This window comes from Onychostoma macrolepis, chromosome 01 (assembly GCF_012432095.1).
Source record: "Onychostoma macrolepis isolate SWU-2019 chromosome 01, ASM1243209v1, whole genome shotgun sequence".
Taxonomy (NCBI): Eukaryota; Metazoa; Chordata; class Actinopteri; order Cypriniformes; family Cyprinidae; genus Onychostoma; species Onychostoma macrolepis.
In genome coordinates, this window is record NC_081155.1 from 21808805 (window position 1) to 21835956 (window position 27152).

Genomic DNA, 27152 nt, shown 5'->3' on the forward strand with positions numbered 1-27152 from the left:
GACTGGTAAAAATGTTCCATTTATTTTCTTGAGAAAACAAACATAAGTTAGATATTTACACCTTCATTGGTAAGCCCACCATATCTCAAAATGTTAATTTAGAAATAATCATATTTACATTGTACAAAAACAAAAATGTACACATTGCAATCATTCTTGCCCTTAAAACATAACTTTGCTCCACTTGCTCGAGATGATTTTTGGCCATGAATAGTATTATAATCAAACGTTGATTTTCACATACAAATAAACATCTATTCCCCCAACCAAGCAAACATTTTATGCAGTAAACAAAAATAAAATGTCACTTTTTTTTTTCCATTGTTGACCCTATATCCCCATTTCTCTTTTCTCTCCACTCCCATTCTTTACCCATAGTATATGGCAAAAAATGTGCCATTGTGCCAAGGACGAAAATAGTTCAAGTGGCAGGTTGTCATCTCAAACATAATGAAGGTCCAGTGTTAAAAAAATGTATGCATCCCAGTACTTGCTGGACAACCTGTATTTTATAATGGAGCAGCAACAAAAGTGGTATTAGATAATTCATCTCAGCACACATTGTGCACATTCTGTAAAAGGGAAAAACATTCTGATAGGTAGACCCCTCCAATACACAGATTCCAAAGAAAAACCCATGCGATGGACACTGGGGATGAACCGATGTAAACATTGTCTTCAATGGAGAAAAAAAGTTTGTTTGTGATCAGAGTTCAGAGTTATTCTTGTCATGACTAAAACTTAATTAGTCACATGTATACTGGTAAAACCTGTTGCTGTAGTCAGTGTTTATCCTTGAAGCACATTTGAGCCTGGCTCTCAAACTGCCACAATGTTGTTCATCTCCCACTTCTGTGAGCTCTTACTGTTGTCACAGTCAGCTATATAAACTTTGTGCAAGACGTCAGAGCGATCCAAGCATTTCCCTGTAGGTATATGTGTGAATCGATGTAGATCCTGTGAGAAACCAGAAGCATTGGAAAAGTTCAATCAAGAATCGATACAGCAAGGTACAAGAGTAAAGTTTGCCAACAACCTAACAAAAACTATTTGTACAGTATTTATTACTAGGTTTTAATCTAGTTTAGTTTGCATATACTATTGTTCATTGTTATTACATGTTTGTTAACAACCCATTAACTAAAAGGATATTATGTTTTTATATTTTACTACTGTTCAAAGTTTGGGGTCAATCATTTTTTTTAAGATATTAATACTTTTATTCATTAAGGTACACTAATCTTTTTTGTTAAAAATCTAAAAAATGTTTATAATGAGCAAGTACATCATGGATCCATCTTCCAAAACGTGTTTTTGTCTTATCCTTGATCACTACAGTATGCCTGTAATACAATATATTAGGACGACTTTAGACCTGTCAGGACATCAACCACTGCGGAGCAGCCCAGTAGCTGCATGACAAACACTCAAATAGAAGTAGCTAAGTCTAAAATTTTCTTCCGCAAGACACATGCAGTTTTGTTTATTAACCGCTAGAGCGCTAAAAGTTACACAATGTACCTTTAAGGACTCATTAAATTCAGGACTCATTAATCAAAGTACTGTAAAGACTTGCATTGTAAAAAGATAAATAAATCAATTTCAAATAAATACTGTTATTTTGAACTTGATGAACTTTCCATTCATCAAAAAAATCGAAGTATCATGGTTTTCAGAAAAATATAATGTTTGATAATACAAAATGTTTCCTGAGCAGCAAATCAGCATATTAGAATGATTTCTGAAGGATCATATGACACTGAAAACTGGAGCAATGTGGCTAAAAAAAATTGCATGTTAAAGTATATTTATATAGAAAATAGTTTTTTATTTATAACAATAAATCACAATGTTGTTTTTAATAAATTTTTCATCAAATAAATAAAGTTTAAATTTAAATCTTAACTTGCAACAAACTTCTGAACGATGGTGTATATATTAACTTGAAATTCTGCAGATAATAATACATCTTTAACAATCAACCAAGATTAATGCAGAAGCATTTTTATCGTTATTTCTTGCAAGCAATTACATAAACTAGTGTTAACTTACTGCTGAAACATTTAAAGTGTCATATACAGCTAATTTGTGTATAGGATTTGACCAAAAAAATAATTATTCCAAATGTTTTGATGCAATTAAAATGATTTATTTGTTGTCAAAATTGCAGTTTTATTGATTTAGAAACCAAGGCCAAAGATGGCTTGATACCTCCTGTGACATACCTTAAAATATCTCCACTCCGTGTGCTCGTTTAAGTTGCAGTGTGTTATGATGACAGCAGTTCCGTCTCCCCCCTTTGTCAGGCACTGGTCATACTGCATGAGCTGGTTTGCTTCATTAATTCTAAAGAGCTAGAGCAAGGCATAAGCAAAATCAAATGAGTGGGAGAGAGGAAAAAAAAAAAAAAAAACTTGCGAGACAAACTGTAAAAAGTAAAGTACTGCTGCTAAATCATTTTCTTTTACCTGATTTCCACCCATTCTATGACAAGGCCCAATTTCGACATTGCCACCATTGGTGTGGCCCATGCTGTCGATGCAGTAGCTGGTCTCAAACCCACGGATCTATTGAAAATAGAAAACGACTGAATGATGACAAATGCCGATATCTTTAAACAAGTTTCAACTGTTTTTCTTTGTATTGATTATATAAGCACCTCTCCCCATTCCACATTCTTTGGAGGCAGTGGGTAATGTTGAGGGATGTCATAGGCGATCTCTTCCATGAACCACTTGAAGCTCTTGCAGCGATGTTCTTCTCTGAACTTTTTCAAGCTGCTGATGTCTCCGTAGGCCAGTGTCAGAGTCTCAGGTCGACTTGCGTAGAAATAGTCTTTATACTCATCCCACCACACCTCCACCACCCGCACATAGTTCTACACGCAGCCAAAGAGGAGAGTAGAGGTTACAAACTGAATTTAAAGTGTAAAGTATAGCTGTGAACCAGCTTTGTTTTCGGATTCAGAGAAGCATGTTTAGAAAAAATAAAAAAGAGAGAGAGAGAGAGAGAGAGAGATGAACTGACCTTAAGTGTGGGGGATGAGCCTACATGAGCAGGAGGTGGGTTTCCCTGCCAGCCCTGCAGACGGTAGATGTGCCCCACCCGTGAACATGGCACGAACAGAAGCTGCCCACCACACTGCCATATCTGCACAGGACACACACACATGGCAGGGATTCAGAAAGTGTTCACGCACAAACTGCTGGAGTGGGATAAATATGTTGCTTTGTGCAATTAATATAGAGGATAAAAACGGCCTGAAGAAGTTTATTTTGTGATAAAGACCATCTAACTGTAAATGACATAATTTAAAAAAAAACTTTTTTACTTAAATCAATATATGGGCATAAAGTATTGATCTGAGTGAAAATTATTTTATTATCCTATTTGTAGAGACATCTGATATCAGACTGAACACAAGCACAGCTACGCAAGGAAAAACTGAACAGTCAGATGTCGCCATTGACAAAGATCATTATTCAAAAATGATTGACTGAATGACATGGAAGTGACCAATCAGAATCAGTATTTTAGTGTAATGTAGAACAAATTAAAATAAAAGCTAGCAAACAAATAAAAAAAATGAAACACAGAATTACCTTATTTGCACACTTTGGAGAATGAAAAAAAATAATAATAAAATGTTAAACTTAGGGAGCACTAGCAATTTAAAATAAAAGTTTACCTTGTAGGAGATCTCAAAGTTTTCTCCTCCCCAGATCTGAAGGCCTGGATCATAGAGGCCTAGCTCGAAGAAGAAATCTCTCTCTATTGCAAAGAGTCCTCCAGCCATCGCAGGAGACCTGACACACATATTTACCGGTCAGGAATTGTTTTTGTTTCCCCCTTACGTTTCACACACATACAGTACGGTATTTAGAACATTAATATACAAGGCCTTGTTCAGACTGGCAGTAAAAATCAGAATTTCATTTAATGTTTTTTTTTTTTTTTAGTCTGAAAAAATACATTTTGATAAGCTTTAAAAAAAAAAAGTAATAATATGCTAATAATATTGTGTGTGTGTTTGGCCACATGTAACGTGAGTTTGAACAGTCTAAACAATACATTTTAAAATCAAATTTGAGGCGAAAAGAAAGTGTGATTTTTTTCCTGTAGTGTGGACAAAGCTAAAGAAACACCAAAACAAGCAGTAAAATGCTGTCATACTTAAAAATAAGAATGCTCATTTTTTGTCTCGGTGCCTTTTTAAGGTGGCCGTAGTGCACATTCTGCACAACAAAATCTCAATAACACAATTTTGCTGTGTAATGGCTTGTTTCCGTAGTGTTGTGGCTTGTTTCTGTTATGTTGTGTTAATTTAGTTGTGTTGCGCTAATTTAGTTGTGCTGTGGCTTGTTTCCATTTTGTTGCGACTTGTTTCCGTTGTGTTGTGGAGATTTCGGTGTGTTGTGGACTACTGGTCCACTGTACCTTTTTACTGTTTTACAGCTTTTGAAAACTATTAACATACAGAAAACACTGTAAAGAAGTTCAAGTAAAAATTCAAGCAGCATTCACAATTTCCCGTGTTTGGTGACTAGGCACATGCACTTGTTTACACTTATGGCAAGTCCCTACCACAGTAGAGTACGGTGGCCGAGAGATCTCAATGCACTGCAACTTCAGAAAACACATGCAAATAAAAAAGGCACCAGCAAATCAAGAAAACATCATCAGTTTGACAGCAGGTGCTGCAAATGCTCACAATGCAACCAAATTGCAGCGTGTTAATTTGTTTGGTTGTGTTGTGAGTATTTGCAGTGCATGTGTTGTCAAATTGATGACGTTGTTTTCTTAATTTGCAGGTGTTTTTCTATTTGCAGCGCGTTGAGCTCTCTCGGCCACCATAGGAGAGAGAAGTTTGTAGACACGACAGAATGGAAACTGCATGCAAAGAGAAGCAGAAACAAGGTCTACGAGTTGTTAGTTTAGTAGTTCTAGTAGTAGCAACTTTACCAGAACAGCCATGGTGGAGTCATAATATATGAAGTATTTTGTTAAAATCACTTCATTGTATTATGACCACTTCATAGCAGTTAGTATACAGCTTTAGCACTTTGTGGGAAATATTTGACGCCAAACTGTTAAAGAAGCAGAGATAAGCAGACCACCACCAGTCTTTATAAGCGAGAGGCAAGGTCTCTCCACTTATGTGTATTGTGGTCAGCCCCAATCAGCTCAGGATTATGGTTCTAAATTACCGATAGGGCTCAGTTCTAGTTAGTCTCTTCTGCTTCTCCTTGCTATTCAGAGGCACGCGTTTCCAAAGCATGCTCCAGTCCCATGCTCCTCTGGCAAAGCCATCCTCGTCTCCGCCCGCCTGGGGCTCGATGGTGAAAGTCTTGCCGTTAATAGAGTCTATGAGAGGCACTGTGCACACCGTTCTGAACATGGCCACAGAGGATGGAGGAGAGGCAAGAGGGATGTCCATGCAAGCAAACATGGACATACATACACACACAGACAAGGTGACAGGGGAGACAAAACAAGAGAGAGACAGAATGGGTTTAATGATCATGCTTATGGGAGGGTGGAAGTTTACCGATAAGGCTCTGTCTTATGCTTTCTCTTAGCCTTCTCCCTGCTGCTGAGAGGGACCCTTTTCCATAAGAGGCTCCAGTCCCAGGCGCCTCGCGCCAGACCGTCCTCATCCCCGCCCTGCTGTGGCTCTATGGTATAATCATTGCCGTCTATGTAATCTATCAACGGTACTGTGCAGACCGTTCTGCAACATTAACACAACACACATTTAGGTTAAGATTTAAAAAAGAAAATAAAACATACCTGGTAGTACATTAGAAAGAAAAAAAAAAAAAAATAATAATAAATACATTTTATTTATAAATAAATGTATAATATTTTTATATTAATATTCGAATAACTTGTTGGTTAGACCACATGATGTTAGTTATCTGGACAAGTAGAAACATAAAACAGCATTATTTCATAGACAAGACCACTGCAGACATTCTAAAAAGTCTCTTAAAATATCAAATAATTTGACCTTTTATGACAATACAAAAGTTCAGACTGTATGTCATGTGGTGCAACTCCACAAAAATATAATGATATTTATGAATTCATGATATTTATATTAAAATAAAAACTTTCACTTGTTCAATATTTACAAACAAAATTGATCAATGATGTGCACACTCATCTGTATTCAAGGTGCAAGGAAAATATTACAATTTATCTTTCTCTTAAAAAAATATAAAATGGTACAAAATTTTTCATAAATATGAAATCAGCATGAATAGGAAAAGTACACTTCTAGAACCGAGCACTTGCATTTTAAACTAAATTTAACTTATTTAAATAAAAAAAAAAATTAAAAAAGGTATCCTCGAAGTCTCTTTCAGCGGGCACAAAATCATCCTAGAGCTTAAATCGTACCGGTCTTTTGAAATGGGGGCCACCAGTGGGGAATACCAGTTCAACCCAACTTCACAATGAGCATCGAGGTAGATCAGCACCTAAGGACAGGACCACAGTGTGACAAACAAATCACATTTACGCACACCCATTAAACAGTATGTTGACAATGGGGCCCAAACCTGTCCCAGAGTGGCTTTGCGGGCTCCTATGCTCCTGGCCTGGATCAGACCCTCTCTCTTCTCATTGCGGAACAGTTTGACCAACCCATTCCATTGTTTTATGTACTCCTCCAGCCTCTCTTTAAGATGAACTAATGAGAGAACACATACAAACAATCACAAAAACGGTCAGATCATATTTTATATAATTTTTTTTTTTTTTTTTTTCCTCTGATGTACCTGATGAGCACCATGGCAATATGGTATGAGCTATATAACGTGCAGAGGTAAAACTTCCAGCTCTCTGCCTGCACATATTAATTATAGCTTGCTACTCAGTTGTAAAAGAAAGTTATTGGCATATTGCTCACACCTACATCATTACTATAGCAACCAGTGTAGATATACAATACATTAATTATACTAACTTGACCACTTGCTAAAAAAAACAGTGCAGACAGTCAGCCCTAAAGATTGCATTTGAAAAACAAATCGAAACTGTGTGCGGCATTAACAAAGTTTTTACTGACCTTTATTACTAAATTCATGAAACATTCTGAGCCTATACGCCCTTTATTGATTCTTATCAGCTAAGTCTGCAGCACTGCATTCATTCATAGTTCCCCTGAGAGCGATCTCTTAAAGAGTAATGATCTCCATTCAGTAACAGTCTGCTTGCCCCATATTAATGAACAAGTGCCCAGCATTAGTCTTCAGGCAGACTGCCTACAGGTTGAGGCAACTATATGTCTCTTTCACTTAGGAGTGCAGAATAGACTCTCTAGAGAGGGGTATCAAAACTAAAACCATTCCTCACTTTCTTCAGGCCCGTTCAAACCAAGAGCATTTAGAAAACTGAGGACCACCAAGTAGCAAAAAAAAAAAAAGAAATACTGTAGTCATATTTTGGAGAATTTCATCAGAAATATCTTAATTGGTGGGTTTGGAACAACATAAGGGTGAGTAAGTAATGACAGAATTTTCATTGTGTGAACTAACCCTTTAAGCCTTTCCATGTATTTTAGAGCACAGCTTCTCTACATTAAAATTATGAACTGCAAAATATAAATCATATATGGTAAACGTACCTATTAAGCTCATGTACCCACTAAGCACACTTCCATTTTTGAGATCAGATTATACAAATAAAAAATAATTTATTATCCTACTTGAGGTCTTAACCAATTGAATTTGTTACCATATACCTCCTGTAATTTCAAGTCAATCAGATCATTGCACATTGCACTGAGATATGAGTCTCCACAGGGCTCGCAAAATCGCTAGCCCGACGTCCCGAGGCTATTGTGTTTTCCAGTCGGGCTACCAAAATGTATCACTGCCTGCCCGACGGGCTCCTTAAATACAGATCTCCCGCGGGTCCTTATAAACTCTAAAACTTTTTATGGCCTTAAGTTTGATACAACTCACTTTCAAATACGTTAAATGGTATAAGAAATGTCTTAATTATAATTTCTAGAGGTCTTACAGTTGGGGACGGAAAGACAAGAGTCGCGATACGGCAGGATTAAACTTCAAAAGGCAATGATGTCGTTGAATAAACATGAGCGCTGCACGTTTCAAGTCAAAACGCTGCGCAGATGTCTTTATGTGAATGTATCTGAAGGGAACCGACTGTCCTCAGAAATGTTGGCATTTTAATTTCATTTTACCTATAATTCCTGATAAAGCAGCGTTTATGAGCGCTGAGCTGCTTTGTGTACAGCGTTTCCGGGGAAACCGCAATATTTCAGTGCTCCTAAAGCGCCACCTCGTGGCAGAGAGTGAATCTGCATTTCCAAAAAGCCTTTCTTGCTGTTTATGGTCAGATCAATGCAAATATCAACTCATGTTTTTATGCAACAAACACATAGAGTTGTAAATGAGAAAAAGTTGATGTGCCTTCTAAAAATCTAAACAATTAAGACAATAATATTTATACGTTTTAAATTAACAATTTATGTTTGATTGATCCCTTTTCATAAAAACTGTCTATAGCCTGAAACGCTGTTGTATAAGATTTTTGTTTTTGTGAAAACCTGTATCTGAACTGCAAATCATGTAATTTTATGGCTCAAAACTGTATGTTACCATAGACATTGTCCAACCCCGCTCATTCTGTGTTCATTTTACTTGTGCAGCTCTTAAAATGGGTCATAAATTGCCTTAAATATATTTTTAAAAAATTCTGCAGATACCCTGTAAATAGTGAAATAAAATTCCCTCCTCATTATTTGTTGATATTTGTGTATTGAAAATATTTTTGATTGACATTTAAACTCCTATCTGATTTTCTATATTAAATAAATAAATAAAATAAAATAGTAATTTTTTAATTCGGGCTAGTTAAAAATTTTCGGGCTACCAAAATCTGAAGAGTACCTGCCCGAAGGGCTACCAGGGATTTTGAAATTTTGCGAGCCCTGCTCCATGTGTTCACACTAGTGATGGGTCGTTCTTGAACGATTCGTTCTTTTTGAACTAATCTTTAATGTGACTCGGGAAGAACGAGGCATCTCGGAGAGTGATTCGTTCAGTCGCGCATGCGCAACATCCTATAGGTTCTGCACTGAATTAGTTCACCTGTTTCGAGTCTTCGGATTTGAGTCTTTCGTTCATCACGTGACAGCCCCATATGTGTAACCTATGCAGTCTGAGCCGGAAAGAGAATTGATTAGTTCGTATCCCGAGTCTTCGGGTTTGAGTCGTTCGTTCATCACGTGACAGCCCCGTATGTGTAACCCAGAGCCATAGAGAGAGAGAGAGTTGCGACAACTCCGTTGACTCCAATGGACCGTTTTTTTTGCAGCAATGGTGGATCATGGAGCCGCTCAATAGTTCCTGGAAGTTAGCTCTCATACTATCAGCGCCATAGAGATGCAGCAGAAGAGACCGCTGTGATGAACTTTTAAAAGGTAAGACATTTATAGAACAAAATTGCATATTATCAGCACAGCTAATCAAATTACCTTGTGCATTAAAACAGATTATTATTAGATTATTCCTCACTTAATTAGTAGATTTACAGGATGTTATTCATTCTCTTTAGGCAGTTTCAATCGTTGTTGTGTAATTAAGGCTTTTAAACATGATTTCTGCTGCTGGGAAGTTATTTAATAGATTTATTGCAAAGGATGCTGATGGACCTAAGTGAGAATAAAAAAAAGTTTAAAATAGGCGAGCAGTTTTCATTTCAGAATCATGCTAGGCTAAATTTCCAAAAATGTATTATATAGGCCTACCACTACTATTTTATAGAAGTAATCACAATAAACCTGTACTGTATTTTATACTTAAATGTCTTAGCTACTGTAGAAGCACTGTGTTGAAGGAGCAGATGCCACAGGACTGAAATGTGATGGAGCATCACTTAACCATTTTTCCTGTGTTTTTCTCCTTCTCCATCTGCATCAGAACAAGAACCACCTGAAGACTCCCTGTAATGAGATATCACCCTCACAATGAGTCTCTTCACTGGGTTTGGCAAGTCTTTCCCTGTTCTTTGTGAAAAAGTGCCAGTTCCCAGATATGATTACATCACATTTTGTTGGTGTAATCTATAGATTCCTCCTGCTGACTATATCCAGCCTCTTATGAAGACTTAAGATGACCCAGCACCTGTGAAGAGATGATGCCAGGCCTTGAGAGGACTTCAGATGAAGCTGACTCTGAATAAACCATTGCTTTAATTTGTTCATTGTTTCTGAACTCATGACATTACTTAACTGCATGATTTGTATACCCTAATTTTAGAACATTTCTGCCAAATGAACATTACTTTGACACAGTTACACCTGTTAACAGAACTCTTATTTGTAATGTAGAAACATTCATTTTCTGTAAAGCTGCTTTGAAACAATGTTTGTAATAAAAAGTGCTATACAAATAAATGTGAATTGAACGAAACTTGATGCATCATTTTCTCTCCTCTCCGTGTCAGTAGGGAAACCATACATTCATACTCCTTTCTGTGAGTGACTGAGCGCTCCCATGCAGCACAGCAAACTATAGTGGAGACTGTTCAAGGACAGCATGCTTTATAAATAAGTGCATAACAAAAGTTAACATACATAAAACATTTTTACCCATTAATCATATATTTTAAGTTATTTTAAATTTGAATATACTACAAATATATATTAATAATGGAGGGGTGCACAAGAATCAAAAACAATAAAAGAGATTAATTCCCACTTAATCTTAAAATATCTTCACTTATTTGGTATGAATTTTCAAAGACAACAAATTTAACATTCACCATGAGATTAATAAAACGACAATGAACATTAAGATGTGATTGCACTTGACTAACATACAAGTTGTTAGAAAACACACACACAATTATATTTATACAGAGAGGCTGAAGTTACCTTGGTAAAAGACCACGATGTCGTTTATATAGCTAACATGGACTTTTACCATGATTTCGTCAGCCTAAAATATGTTAACATGGCAGGTAAGGATAGCTGACCACATTAATCCTCAAATATTAGCGGATTTTATTTTTTAAAAGCAACACTGATACAGCTACATATACTACGTATACATTATTTTATAAATAATGTAAATAAACTATTTTATTGTCTACTAATTACCAAAAATGCATTTAACTCAATGCATTCCAATTGCCCGCTATTAACGTCCTGGAACTATTGAGGTCTAAGTGAATCACGTGACGATCGAGCGTTTTGAACTTCCGTTGTTGCAACTCTGTCTCTCTATGGCTCTGGTGTAACCTATGCAGTCTGAGCCGGAAAGAGAATTGATTAGTTCGTATCCCGATTCTTCGGGATTGAGTCATTCGTTCATCACGTGACAGCCTCATAAACTAAACCTATTCAGTTTGAGGGAAAAATACTTAATAATAATAACCAACTCTTTAGTTTATTACCACATTCAGTGTTATGGAAAAGAATCATGACAGAAATTCACATTTATAAACTGTAATTAAAAAGCTACAATTTGAGACCAGAAACGCATCACGTAACTGTAAGAGTAAATAATAATAATAATAATTAGGGGTGTCAACGTTAACGCATGCGATTAATAAAAAATTAATGCGTTAATATTTTTTTAATGCAGATTAATCGCTTGATAAGGTTTGACCCCAACTTCTTCCCGTCATCGCAGCGCGGAAGGTTATCTATCATTGTGTGATGAGGGTACAGCACCAGTGTTGCCAGGGTAACGATAGCAGCACAAGTGGTTTAGTTTGAAAATACAGTCGCGGAAAAATTACAGAGCCATGGGCTGCGGTTTTTTGGGCTACTTTTATAATGTACCGCGGCCGCCCAAAGACAAATAAAATATATAAATAAAGTATATAGACAAATAAAAATTTAAATAGATCCTTTTATTAATGTGTATTATACTTGGAATGTATCCCTGGCAACTTAAGAACGGAGAGGCGGTTGTAACATCAAACAACGTGAGTTTCAGCAGAGCAGCAGAAATAAACATGACAACAGCCACTATAGATTATATTTATATAAGATAATAAACACTCGATTACAATAGATATGGTCTGTATGTGATTTTCTTGAGAATGTGTACATCTGAAATGCTAATTTGTGCAGCGATATAAAAGGCTATAAATAGCATATTTTAACAACAGTAAACGACCAAATTCCACATGTGATCGTAAAAGGAAGTTATTACAAACACTCGATGGTGGTTTGAAGTGAGTTCTGAGGAAAAGTGTACTATTAATCTCATAAATTGTCTTATGAAGCATGATGCTAATATTTGCTCTAATGCAGCTGCAGAACAGGTCCAATTCTTCTTCATAATGCATTTTGTCATAATACTTCACGTATGGTCGCAAGAAATGTTTTGTTGTATTTATTTAGAAATACTTTTGATAATAGTTGGGTAAATGTTTGCTGGGATTAAAGCGATGTGGCTTGGTAAACGTTTTAATCGCCAGTATAAAGGTTGATTTATGGCTGAATAAAAACAAAAGAAAAAAAATGATAAAAGATTAAATGATAAAAGAATAAGGATTATGTCTCGTACCTGGCGGAAGTGTGAAAGGTTCTGTTTCCTTAAACTAGTTTCATGCATTTCTTTTTCAACACATTTACAGGTAAATCCTAGTATTTTAAATCTGTGATTAATCATGATTAATCACAGTCCACGACTGTGATTAATGCGATTAAATTTTTTAATCGATTGACAGCACTAATAATAATAATAATAATAATAATAATAATAATAATAACTATGCACCCGTTTGTAAGGAAGCTTGTAAATTAACTAATTTATCTGTCCAATGCTGTCACGTCACGTGACAAAAGAACGAACGACTCGAAAGACTCAGGATACGAACTAATCAATTATCTTTCCGGCTCTGACTGCACAGGTTCAGCTTATGAGGCGGTCATGTGATGAACGACTCAAACCCGAAGACTCTGGATACGAACTAATCAATTCTCTTTCCGGCTCTGACTGCATAGTAGATGTGTTAGGGAAGTAGCACGAAACATTTTAATTATATTTTGCTAAAATGAACGAAATAACTCGAAAAAAGATTTGTTCATTTTGCTGAACGAGACTCAAAGGTCCGAGTCAGTAAAATGATCCGAACTTCCCATCACTAGTTCACACTGACTGGCGGCGATATTGAAAGCGGTCTAAAAACTTTCACCAAAAGAGGAGCCCCTTAAATGTGCATTTTTTATGTTTAAGCCTTTATTTTGGGTAAGTTTCACTACTTATTGTAAAATTAAGAGATTAATGTTCAGACTTTTGCATATTATAACCTGGAACTTGGATGTGGGAAATAATTACATTAGATCCAAAAGATAGTTTTAGCAACACAGCGCAGATGCTACAGAACAGTTAGCTGACTAGCTGTATAAGATTGTGTGCTACGCTAACATATTACTTCACAGGCATTACTGGCTTGTACTTTTACATCCACAATATTATAAATTTTGAGTTTATTGCTGGTCTGTCATTTTACAGTGGTGTAATTTTTAAAGATTTCATATTATTTTACGGTGAGCTTAAAGGGTACACGACTATGAAAAGCACACAGATTCAGTGTTACATCAATAAGAAAAAGTTTCATATTGTTAATAATAGTTGTTCATATTAAAATATGTATGAACTTAATACACGACCTAGACTATTTATTTAGCAAAAACCTGTCATTTTAATTATTACAAGAAATTTATTAAAAATTGTTGCTGTTCCAATTAAGCTCAGTGTGCTCTCTTTAAGCTCTTCCACATTGAACGTCTATGTAAATACTTCACAAATAGACTTTAAATATTAACTGATGGTTGTCATTTTAAGTTAAGTTAATCGATTTTCTATGGATTCTGTCAACTCAAATCTGCAGACTGGCTCTGATCTTTGGCATCAACTTCTCCAGACTGTAAATCTGTGGAAAATCGGGGCAAAAATCGTGTAGCGTATTCCAGCCTTAAGAGACTATAGATAACAATTATTCTTTAAAAATGTTCCTTAAAATAAACAAAACATAATGTGAGCTTAAAGGTTACAAAAATGTACCAATTAAGCACAGCCAGACTTTTTGAATTTAAAGATGTACAGTCATGGCCAAAAATATCGGCACCCTTGGTAAATATGATCAAAGAAGTTTAAACAGCATTGATAATACTTTTGATCTTTTATTAAAAAAAAAAAAAAAAAAATATTCACAAAAATCTAACCTTTCATTGGATAATAATAATTTAAAATGGGGGGAAATATCATTATGAAATAAATGTTTTTCTCTAATACACGTTGGACACAATTATTGGTACCCCTAGAAATTCTTACGAGTAAAATATCTCTGAAGTATATTCCCATTTATATTCACAATTTTGAGCATTCCAGGGTGATTATGAACATGAAATTATCCAGCCATGGCTTCCTGTTTCACAGAAATATAAATAGGAGGGAAAACAAAGCCCAAATTCCCTTAATCATCCATCACAATGAGAAAAACCGAAGAATATATTTCTGATGTGCAGCAAAAGATAATTGAGCTTCACAAATTAGTGAAGTGGCTTTAAGAAAAGAGCTAGAGCAGTGAAAATTCCCATTTCCACCATCAGGGCAATAATTAAGAATTTAATTAAAAAAATAAAACCTGTAAAAACAGCACCTACATCACCACATGTTGTTCAGGAGGGTTTCAAGAAAAATTCTCCTCGCTCATCCAAAAACAAACTGACACGACTGGAACTTCAAATGGGACTGGCTTCTATGGTCAGATGAAACTAAAAAATTAGCCTTTTAGCAGCAAACACTCAAGATGGGTTTGGTGAACACAGGGATAAAAAGTACCCCATGTGTACAATGAAATATACTGCTGTATTTTTGATGTTGTGGGCCTATATTTCTGCTGGAGGTCCTGGATATCTTGTTTAGACACATGGCATCATGGATTCTATCAAATACCAACAGATAAAAAAATCAATAAGTGACTGACTCTGTTAGAAATCTTACAATGGGCCATGTTTGGATCTTCCAACCGTACAATAATCTAAACACAAACCTCAAAATCAACACAAAAATGGGTCACTGAGCACAAAACCAAGCTTCTGCTGGCCATTCCAGTCCTCTGACCTGAACCCTGTAGAAAATGAGTGGGTGAAATGAAGAGCACCACCAACATGGAGCTGGGAATCTAAAGGGTCTGGAGTGATTCTGGATGAAGGAATGGTCTCTGATCTCTTGTCAGGTGTTCTCTAACCTCATCAGGCATTATAGGAGAAAATGTAGAGCTGTTAAAACTTGCAAATGGAGGTTTCAAAAAGTATTGAATAAAAGGGTGCCGTTAATTGTGGCCAATGTGTATTAGAGAAAGACATTTATTTCATTATGATATTTCCCCCCCATTTTAAATTCTTATTATTCAAAGAAAGGTTAGATTTTTGTGAATTTTTTAAATAAAAGATCAAAAGGATTAACTATGCAGATTAATTTTCACAGCCTTCTTCAGGGTTTCTGCAGGATTTTTAAGTTCAAATTTAAGACTAAGACCTGAACAAATAAAATGAATACCATATTAGTGGGGTAGGGCAATGTCTATACTCTATAGTACTATATTAAACTGTAAAAAGCATAATTTACAATTCAGATACAAGTTTTCACAAAAACAAAAAGTGTTATAAAATTATAAACTTTACATTTCAGGCTTTAAACCATTTTTAAGAAAATGGATAAGTCAAAATTATTAATTATTATATTGATTAAAACAATTATTATCAATAAATTAATTAAACAACATGAATTAGGGGTGTCCGATATTGACAAAAACAAAATGATATCTTGATATTTTCTGTGATTTTATCGATAACGATAATTAGACGATATTTTGCCGAGTGTGTTATTGTGCTGGTATCTTAAAGATTACCGTGGACAGCTGACTCCTGAATTTTTTTGATATTCTTCATATTCTGTGTGGTCAGTTCACAGCAGTGGTAGAAATGTATCTTTTGAAAATAAGTTTTATGGGCATTTTTACCTTTAAACTGTTTTTTTTTTTCTAAAAGTGTGCATCATCTTTTGAGTCAAATTCTTGCATTTGGGCTGTTACCAAGCAAATGAAATCAGTATCAACAAAATTTATCTTTGCAATGAATCTGAAGTAGCATTTGATGCATTTACACACTGTTTAATGCAGCTCAGAGGGACATAGCTAACCTGCAGTTACAAATGCATAAATAATGTTTTGATATTTGAAAGATAATTTCAAACATCAGTTTTCAATGTTTTTTAAAAAATGAAAATACTTTAAATGTGAAATTAAAACCGCCAGTAGGTGGCAGCAAGTCACTGTTAACAGGTGAGTCATTGCAATTGAACCAAATCATTTAAACAGTTGATTCATTCAGGAACTATACACAGTCATGTCGCTCAAAGATGCAAAAACAATGCTGTGACTGTGTTTGAAATGGAGAAATAGATCAAAAGCAGTAAATACGGTGTCTAAAACGTAAGTCTCTTAATATTAACTTCTTGTTTACTGAACTGTTGCATAAAATCAATATCACATTTGGAAAAAAAAAATATATATATTTAGTCAGCCACCAATTGTGCAAGTTCTCCCACTTAAAAAGATGAGAGAGTCTTGTAATTTTCATCATAGGTATACCTCAACTATGAGAGACAAAATGAGAAAAAAAAAAATCCAGAAAATCACATTGTAGGATTTTTAAAGAATTAATTGGTAAATTCCTCGGTAAAATAAGTATTTGGTCACCTACAAACAAGCAAGATTTCTGGCTCTCACAGACCTGTAACTTCTTCTTTAAGAGGCTCCTCTGTCCTCCACTCGTTACCTGTATTAATGGCATCTGTTTGAACTTGTTATCAGTATAAAAAAAGACCTGTCCACAACCTCAAACAGTCCAACTCCAAACTCCACCATGGCCAAGACCAAAGAGCTGTCAAAGGACACCAGAAACAAAATTGTAGACCTGCACCAGGCTGGGAAGACTGAATCTGCAATAGGTAAGCAGGTTGTTGTTTAGAAATCAGCTGTGGGAGCAATTATTAGAAAATGGAAGACATACAAGACCACTGATAATCTCCCTCGATCTGGGGCTCCACGCAAGATCTCACCCCGTGGGGTCAAAATGATCACAAGAACCACACGGGGGGACCTAGTGAATGACCTGCAGAGAGCTGGGACCAAAGTAACAAAGGCTACCATCAGTAACACACTGCGCCGCCAGGGACTCAAATCCTGCAGTGCCAGACGTGTCCCCCTGCTTAAGCCAGTACATGTCCGGGCCCGTCTGAAGTTTGCTAGAGAGCATTTGGATGATCCAGAAGAGGATTGGGAGAATGTCATATGGTCAGATGAAACCAAAATATAACTTTTTGGTAAAAACTCAACTTGTCGTGTTTGGAGGAGAAAGAATGCTGAGTTGCATCCAAAGAACACCATACCTACTGTGAAGCATGGGGGTGGAAACATCATGCTTTGGGGCTGTTTTTCTGCAAAGGGACCAGGACGACTGATCCGTGTAAACGAAAGAATGAATGGGGCCATGTATCGTGAGATTTTGAGTGAAAACCTCCTTCCATCAGCAAGGGCATTGAAGATGAAACGTGGCTGGGTCTTTCAGCATGACAATGATCCCAAACACACCGCCCGGGCAACAAAGCAGTGGCTTCGTAAGAAGCATTTCAAGGTCCTGGAGTGGCCTAGCCAGTCTCCAGATCTCAACCCCATCGAAAATCTTTGGAGTCCGTGTTGCCCAGCAACAGCCCCAAAACATTACTGCTCTAGAGGAGATCTGCATGGAGGAATGGGCCAAAATACCAGCAACAGTGTGTGAAAACCTTGTGAAGACCTACAGAAAACGTTTGACCTCTGTCATTGCCAACAAAGGGTATATAACAAAGTATTGAGATGAAATTTTGTTATTGACCAAATACTTATTTTCCACCATAATTTGCAAATAAATTCTTTAAAAATCCTACAATGTGATTTTCTGGATTTTTTTTTCTCATTTGTCTCTCATAGTTGAGGTATGTAATGAAAATTAGAGGCCTCTCTCATCTTTTTAAGTGGGAGAACTTGTACAATTGGTGGCTGACTAAATACTTTTTTGCCCCACTGTATATGAAATGATATAAATATACATTTTCGGCCCTAATATCTTAAATTATGTGATCATTCTAAATGCATTTTAATAGACTGAATCCTGCAGTGAAAGGCGGCACTCATACGCACACTAGTTTAACCCATGTTAACTGATTCATTCTCTACCAGCAGGTGTCGCGTTTGGCAGAAATAACGGTTTTCACGTAAAAGCAGTAGACAAAGCAGCGCAGCACCGGACTTTGAACTTACGGTGTTCAGGTTTATTCAATGAAATCATAGCCTTTTGAAGTTTAATCGTCACATTCAGCCATATCGCAATTCTGGTCTTTCCGTCTCCAAATTTAAGACCTCTTGAAATCACAATTAAGACTTTCTTGTACAATTTAAGACTGTTTAAGTATTTGATACAACTAAATTTAAGACTTTAAGACCCCGCGGAAACCCTGCACTAAAAATGTCTCAATGTAGATTTTGTTGAGCATAATAGGTACGTTTACCCTATAATAATTATAATTTTCTAAATTCATGTTATTGATTTTATTGTGAACAATTCATCTGTGCATACGTTTTTTTTTAACCCTATGATTCTTAATAAAAGTGTCAATATTCAATCTTCCGGTAAAACAAAAGACTTCTCTATGGCGATGTGTGCCTGATTTCTATTTAGTTACTTATAATCAACCCTAAGCTCATATTCAGTTGATTTGCCTCCATCCAATCAACAACTGACGGACAGAACCAAGTTCCTGCCCTTGATTTTTTTTTCAATAATCCGTTTCACTCAGATGTACATTGCAATGTGGAAGAAAACATCTGTCTTACATTTCTTCACAACTTTAATTCAATGAGAATCAGCATCAGAAGGGGCATAAGATTATCTAATCTTCTTTGTATCTAATTTACTGATTAATTCACACTAAATACAATAAAATTAGAAAACTCTCTAATGTAAAGTCTATTACTAAGAAGAAAACAGTAATGAACACTTCACTTAAATGAACTTGTACCGTTTTAAATCTTTTCTTTGAAATTACCAAATGGACAAGATAACCAATTCACTCAGATTCAGACGTCCTAATGGTTTTTGATAAGGAGGACAGGAAATTGTGTTTGATTATTGCCTGTTAATCGGCTGTCGCAACACAATAAAATGTGTAAGGGATGTAAACAACAGCAATACTACTTCCAGTTACTGAAATATCTATACTGATTTGAAAGCAGCCAAGCTACTCCCCGACACAAGAGAAGTAATTTATGTCTCCTTTGTGATTATTAAGAAACACTGGCATCAATGCACTCCTCTTTTCCATGTTTGCATAGTAAATACGACTTTAGTGGGGTTTTTTTTGGTTTGTTGTTTAGCACAAAATAAGGCCAGTATGTGTGCTTACTTTAAAAAATGTGACAAACACAGGGTACACACATGCTATGTAGAGTGTTTGATGAAGAAATGAAAACAACATTCACACTACCTTTGTTACTGAAGTCATCAATCATGACGATCTCGGCCAGGTATCTCCTTGGGGTTCTTTTGATGACGCTGTGCACCGTCCTCATCAGGGTGGACCAGCCCTCATTATGGAAGACAATGATCACGCTGGAGGTGAGGAGGTTTTCATCATAGTGCCAGTATTTACACCTACAGACAAATATATACAATATTATAAAGCACACTATTTTGGAAGTGAATGTTGTTGTGGGGTTGATCTCATGGTGTGCACTTGCACACACAGTATAGCATGCATTGGTGATTCTTATACACTTGGATCCACCTCCATCCTGTGGAAGCAAATTGTGAGACAGGAAACAGCAACTTTGCACACTGTTTCCTCTGTATAAAGGGAGAGCAATGCCCAAACACACTTCCTCTTTCTAAGCTCAAATTTAAAGTTTCTTTATCCAGTTTCATTTACTTTCAGTAGATAACTGACAGTTGTGTCAGACTGGAGGAGAAATGTTGTTTACACTAGAGTCTGAATTGCACAAACTCAATCTTATTTTTAAAGAGTTATAGTAGAAATATAGAGGTAGTTGGAAAAAGATTAAATTTCAGGCCTACTTGAGCTATGAAATTGAACAATAAGCACAAAAAAGCATAATAACAAAAACTATTTTGGCTTTGTTTGTAGACTCCAGGTGGGTTATTTGCACTAGGGTTTAGTTTATGTACAAATTCTTAAATAGTGCACAAACGGGCCAGTTGCATAAACGTTTTAGACTTGTCTTAAAACGTTAGTCATCTCATTTTTTTTTTTTCTTCAAGACTGGTCATAACTTTAAATTCAGTTATGAAAAGGTAAATTGGTCTTATTTGTATTGGAAAAGTAAGACTGATTACCCCTTGGCCACTGCTAGTTGGTCAAACTAGTTCTTAAGACACAGTCTTAACACGGTGGCTAAGTTTATGCAACTGGCCTAAGAAGATTTAAAGTAAAAGCTTGAGCAGCTTACAAAACAGAAAATGTATATATGAGGAAACTCTTGATGCCTAAAGTAAATAGGACACAGATCTGCCTAAGCCAAGCCTACATGTAATATAGGCTTGATTAAACTCATTAGATGTTGTAACAAACACAACATTTCCTTCCCAAACCCATAGAAAAAAAATATTGTTTCCTGTCTGCAACATACTGCAAGCAATACTTTTTTCTTATGGCAGTTTAGCCTCTTTTAACATCAGATTTACATGCCATGTAACAAGTCATAAGGCCTAATTTGTCATACATAGCACAGTAGCCACTCAACTGGAAGTACAACTCACTCCCTTGACATTCTGTCTCAATGGAGAATGGGGTGTGCTGCACTACTCAAAAACAAGCTGCCGCCATTAAATGCTAATGCTAACTGTTCTTTGAAACTACAGCGATGGATGCTATTTAGTTACATATTTAGGTAATTTTAGCACTGAATCTCTGAGGTAATGTTTGGTCGCGACGTCAATATAGGCCAACTCAGAGGGCTAATTCATCATATGCTCCCTAGAGATTTTCTTTTGGGTTATCTGAATACCAGTTTTTGATTTGTGTGTAAACTATGGTCTTGAAGAGATTACTCGAAGAGACTTTCATGTTTTGTTCTAGGATATAAATTACACACTTCAAATGTGAGTTTTAAATACTTAAGCTGCTAAGAAGTTACTATAGAAGAACTACAAATGTTGACAGAATCAAGAAGCACAAAAACCCACATCCTTGTGGTGGTTGAAGTCTTTATTTAGCAAGCTGGCTTTGAAATTCAAAACAAGGGTTAAAGTTAGGGTCTCTTCAGGTAATGTTAACCGCACTGACCTTATTTTAACAATCTCAATTTGATGTCCATTTAAAGGTAGCGGTGTATTCTTTCTGACAATTTCTTTAAAGGCTAGAACATGTTATATATGTGACTGATTATTTGGAGGGCTTTAAATGCATGAAACAGATGAATAATTTTATGTCTGCTTCCCTTCATGTCGCAATGAGCAATGTCATTTTCACAAGGCTGAAGTGACTGCTTCAAGAAACCCATTTGCGCCAAAAAACAAAGATATCAGATTTAAAATGACAAAATGTTTCGCTGTTAACATGCTTCAGCGTGTTTGTCTCATGAGGAAGGCATGAGTAAATTATAAACTGAAGCAAAACCTCACTTCAGAGAAAACACTGACATCTTCAGACAAAGGTCGGTATCACTGTGCACACTCCCCAACAATTCAGTATCTCAAAAGGAAATACAACCAATACAAATGCTCTAATAATGTAATCATGCTATGGTTTAAATCAGCATAACTAAGTCTGAGAAAGAGACAAATATCTAACACACCTGATCATTTTGAAAGGGCCATTTACCAACCAATAATGACAATGCCACCAAAAATCAGTGCAGGTTGTTCTGTTCCCAGTAACATTTACCTTTTTACCTTGCCTGTACCAAAGAACAGCAGTGTACATTGTTTCAGCCCTGACTTGGACCCAGACACCCAGATTTCTCTGCTAAAAAAGGGTTTGAATTTCCCCAGGAGGAAGTGAGTTTTAGAAAGCATGCGTGTGCGGTTTTAAAGACATCCTGGCATTGAGTCAAAACATGTAGCAGTGATATTACAACACAGCTGAATGAATAAGCATGACTGAGTTGAACTGAATTGAATGACCCCGATTTATTTATTTGTTTGATATAACATTTTCAAAATGTATATAAATTCAAGAAAGTATACTGGTCAAGTTCAATACAATTTTCATGAAAAGTATAGTTCACCCAAAAAAAAGAATATTCTGTCATCATTTACTCAGCCTCATGTCGTTCCAAACCTGTATGACTGTGTAACATAAGATAATATATTTTGAAGAATGCTGGTAAAATAACAGTGTATTGTGTAATGACATGACTAAATTATGATCATGTCTTTTTCGGGTGTACTATCCCTTTAAAACCCATCTTTCAGGCTCTCTGCATAAGGAGTGGCACCGACTACAATGCCATAAAACTGCAGTAATGATTAAACTGCTGATGCTGCATGTTGTTTGACTATCAACTCAATGTATAAAAAATGTGAGGTGTGACCATTATATAATTATGTCAGGAAAGAAATCCTATTAAACAATGAGTTTGTGTCCAAACTGGATGACCTACAGGGGTCAGATATGAAGTTAGACCTGTTGGTAAAGCCTAAGGTCAGTTCTGAAGCTGTGTAAATTTATAAAGTAGTCTCAGGCAGATAATCCAGCTTTCCAGCTTGAGGGGAGTTAATGAGAGAGACTGCAGCTTATCATTCAGCTGTGACGTGGCCAAACAACATTTTGGTGGCTGAATTATGTGCATAATGCCGATCCTATTTAACGTCTGGTACATTAGTAATAGAGTGCAGCACATTATCTTTTGAGTACTAACTGTCCTCTGAGTGAAAAGTGTATAAGATACAACCATTAATGTACTGCAATACAGCACACTTTTTCTATCAGAAGGTACTTTGATATTCGACAAACTACTTCCACATCCCATGCTGTTAAGTTATGAAAATTATGACATTGTGATGCTACCATGAGCAAAATGATTAGGTATTTTTTGTTAGTTGGAACTGAAAAAAAAAGAAATGACGTGGCTAAAGACGCAGGTAGTTCATAATCTACTATGCCACTGAAATAGCTTGTTTAAAAAAGGTGTGTCCTTATCGTTTTCATCTTTCTGGGTGTGATCACAAAAATAACTTGGAAAACCAACATGTCAGACCTGACCGTCTATAGTGTGTGTGTGTGTGTGTGTGTGTGTGTGTGTGGCGCTTGAGCATCTTAAACTTGAGTAAATATTTTTTTATAAAAATTGGAGTCAAACATGCTAAAACAAGAGAGGATCATCCAGTTAATATCTTGTGGAGCAAAAAGCCTTTAAAAACAAAGCAAAAAATGTCCAAAAACCCAAAGTTACTACCACACCCACATTCTCTCTTCACACACACCCAAATACATTCACAAATCAGAATGGCCTGCATCCTCATACTCACTCTTCATGTCGTAAGTCGCCGGTGGTTCGATCCAGAGAGATCATGTCGCTGGCTACCATATTAAAACCGAATTCCTTGATGCTGGCCTGAACAGAATCTTTGTACTCCGGTCCCAGTACAAATGCTTTGCTGCCCTCTCCCGGTCCGCCCTGGACCCCCTGAGGCTCAGGTTCCTTAAGCTCAAAGTTACCCAGAATTCCATTCTTCAACACAGGTTCACTATACGCATTAGTGTGAGGCTTGAAGGTGATATATTGCTTCTGGATGACATTCTGCTGGTTCTGGTCTTTGAATGCAGGGTTTGGCTTGTCACCATTTTTCTGGCGGATAGACTCCAGATCGACCTCAACTCCTTCGACGTGAGGCCATGGAACAACCGGCTTGAACTGGTCGGCCATGTCATTATTGGGAAGGTTGGGCTGCAAGAGTTTACCTGCATCTCGTCCTGCCTATGAAATGAGAAAAATATATGAGACAAAGTGGTGGTGATAAAATTCTAAATATATATATATATATATATATATATATATATATATATATTTTTTTTTTTTTTTTTTTAAGTTATAGCCTAGGTTGTGGTAATGTTTTTTTATACAGTAAATGTAAGAATAACTTATGTTATTAATATTTTCACTTTAGCATTTAATGAACAGAAGCAACTTTGGTTTACTTGATTATGGTCTCAAACTCAATTCCTGGAGGGCCACAGCTCTGCAGAGTTTAGCGCCAACCCTAATCAAACACACTTGATCCAGCTAATCAAGGTCTTCAGGATCACTAGAAACTTCCAAGCAGGTGTGATTTGGAGCTAAACTCTGCAGAGCTGTGGCCCTCCAGGAATTGAGCTCGAGACCACTGATCTATACTTTGAGAAATCATGTTAAAATGTGATCAATTATGCTACACCAGGCTTTTAAGTAATGTTTTGTCCCTCTCTCAATCATCACTGTATTGTATTGTTTTGCCCTACATTAAAAACTACAGAGCTCTGATCATAAAATATCACCAAACACAGACATATTATTGGGCAATACATTTACATTTAGTCATTTAGCAGACGCTTTTATCCAAAGCAATACAGATAGATAGCTGATTTGTATGTGCATTTTATGTAAGATGTCTGCTATACCATTATAAAAATCTCACTGATTTACATTACAAGCCGAATGTCATAAATGTTGACCATATAAGGCAACTGCAACAAATTGCATATTTTTGTTCAGTTTTAGCCTCAAAAATTACCTTCAATTATAAGCTTCATACTCTTACAATATCCTACTTCATCAGCCTGACGTATCAAATAATACATATGTAATGTTTTTTACGATTTTGTTTTATTTGTTGTATATAGGTTCAATAAACATTTATTTACAAAATATAGATTCTGACTATTATTTCACGTCGGCGTTACAGGATTAAAAGGCCATATGCAAAAATCGATACAAGCGATTTCAAACAAACATTTACATAAATGCAAAACATAACCTAAAGAGAAACGAGTAAACAAAGTAGAGACTCCGTACAAATAACATATGCTCCGTTCAAAAGTAGTGTGCAAATAAATCCAACGTTAACTACAATGCCAGAATGACAAGCCAAGGTAAACCAGACAGCTGTCAAGAAAGTTGTCAAGTGTGCCACGTGTCAGTGCACACACTTGCATTTCTATACAATCTCTTGTGAAAGTAGAGAAGTGCGTGTCGATGTATATTCTTTTATGTCGAGACTTTTATTCGGCCTTTAATTCAGTCGGCAAGCATATCGACCCCCCTATTCAATCTTGAAGACCCCTTTATTCCATAATCAGTACTGAAACAGAAAACCACCTAGAAAGATCACCGGAAATGATCATATTTTACTTGAAAACATCTGCTTTTTTTGTGATTTTACATAAATGATGCCTGTCTCAAATAAACCAGTAAACCACATAACGACCTTCCGGGTTTTCACTGAATTTGACGCTTTTGAGGATGTAGAGAGCGACATTTAGCTCTCCGTGCTAGCAGTTTACAGCCATATCTGCATGTTTTAGTTCCTTTGAATGGAAACGCGTATTTAGTTACATTTCGGGATAAATATAAACGTCCGTGTCTGTTACAATTCATCGGTCAGTTCTCGCTGCTCATCTCCATGACAACCGCAGCAGTTAGCATGCTAATCATCATGCTAGCCGAGCCTGCTGAATACTAACACAGGGTGAAATTAACAGCATAACAGCACAACGAAAACACTCACGTATCACGATAACTCAAGAACATTAAAGCGATACTTTACCAGTGCGCCAGCAAACGGGTTATCGTCGACTGCCTTCGGTGTCAGCGAAGACCAAAGCAAAACCAGCCCCAAAAACGTGCCGATGACCAGTAAACTTCGAAGGATGAATCCAACTTTTAACCTCATTTTGGAAAATCAGTTGACAAATAATAAGAAAGAAAGAAAAAGGGGAGCCAGCACAAATAAATAAACACTCCGCAGCCTATATGGCCACATCGAGTCCCTCCCTCTCCCTCTCACTCTCTATCTCTTTCTCTCTCTCCTTGCTCCTTTATTCAATTAAACTCCCACTGTCCTCTTTATGATTGAGTCACGAAAAGCCAGCAGTTGCGTGCGTGCGTGCGCGCGCCACGCAGCCATGAGATCTGGATCTGAACACACACGGATGTGTGAATGAACACACACGGACATGCGGCATGATTGATAGCAAATAAAAGGCCTGTCGAGATGTGACGTGTAATGGAGACTTCCACAAATGTTGCTGGATGCTGATAGGCGTCTACAGGCACAACTATTACAAAAGACTTTCTTTGTGCCACGCACGCATTACTGCTCTTTTGTTCCCGAAGAGACCGAGAAAAACAATTGTTGGTTCTGGGTGACCTTAAATTATTGTGTTAACCATCTGGTATAGTTTATAGGCAGAGCTGGGTTGTAACTGATTACATGTAATCTGGATTACGTAATCAGACTCCAAAATTTAAAGCTGCAGTCCATAACTTTTTTTTGGTTAAAAACGATCAGTAACCAGACAGTGTTCAAAACTATCGCCTTACTTTAGCCCGATTCACAATGGTTAGCTTAATAATGTTTTCTAATTTGAGTGGTACATTAGGTTTTCGCGGGAAATTCCAGTAGCCCCTCACTGCAGAACAAAAGATCCAGGGGGTGGAGATTGGTAGGTTTAGGGGTGGGGATGGGTGGGTTTATGGATCAGGGGGTGGAGACGGGTAGGTTTAGGTCTATGTAAGGTGGGAGGAGTTGGATCTAGATCCAACCACGCCCCCTGGATCTTGTGTTCTGCAGTGAGGACCATCTCGGAAATTCGAGCATGGCACTGCGTCATTACGTCAATAAAGAAGTTGTCCCGGCTACTAGGCAAACTCATGTGAGGATCCTGCAGGTGATGGATTGTTTATAGCCTTTTCTCACAGCAGCTATAATTAAATGTAACATTTTAATAGCAGATTGTAATACAGAAAGGATTATGTGTTTATGAAACACATGTGAATGAAATTAAATTATATTCCAGTTTTAAATGTGCTTCTGATTACAGATAGCTTTATTACACAAT

General features: G+C 36.5%; 1 protein-coding gene across 2 annotated transcripts; it reads right to left on the bottom strand.

Moving 5' to 3' along the window:
• On the bottom strand, nt 1-26448 carry galnt7 (UDP-N-acetyl-alpha-D-galactosamine: polypeptide N-acetylgalactosaminyltransferase 7). Of its 2 annotated transcripts, none has more exons than XM_058774252.1 (12): nt 25859-26448; nt 23585-24033; nt 19584-19750; nt 6564-6694; nt 6403-6482; nt 5549-5731; nt 3689-3806; nt 3028-3150; nt 2660-2878; nt 2469-2567; nt 2226-2354; nt 1-957 (listed from the first exon to the last, which is right to left on the bottom strand). In XM_058774252.1, the coding sequence occupies exons 1-12, from the start codon at nt 25982-25984 to the stop codon at nt 820-822; spliced, it is 1962 nt and encodes a 653-aa protein (XP_058630235.1). In that variant the 5' UTR covers nt 25985-26448; the 3' UTR covers nt 1-819. The 2 variants fall into 2 exon arrangements, with proteins under 2 accessions (XP_058630235.1, XP_058630228.1); XM_058774245.1 differs by lacking the exon at nt 5549-5731 and adding an exon at nt 5208-5390 and having other exon boundaries at nt 25859-26445.
• Between the last annotated feature and the right edge of the window lie 704 nt (nt 26449-27152).

Coding starts and splice junctions, on each gene's coding strand:
- galnt7 (XM_058774252.1), bottom strand. CDS start 25,984: ATGAGGTTAAAAGTTGGATTCATCCTTCGAAGTTTACTGGTCATCGGC. Junction 19,751..23,584: donor GGCGACTTACGACATGAAGA/GTGAGTATGAGG, acceptor ATTTGTCTGTAG/GTGTAAATACTGGCACTATG. Junction 6,483..6,563: donor GCAAAGCCACTCTGGGACAG/GTTTGGGCCCCA, acceptor TCCTGTCCTTAG/GTGCTGATCTACCTCGATGC.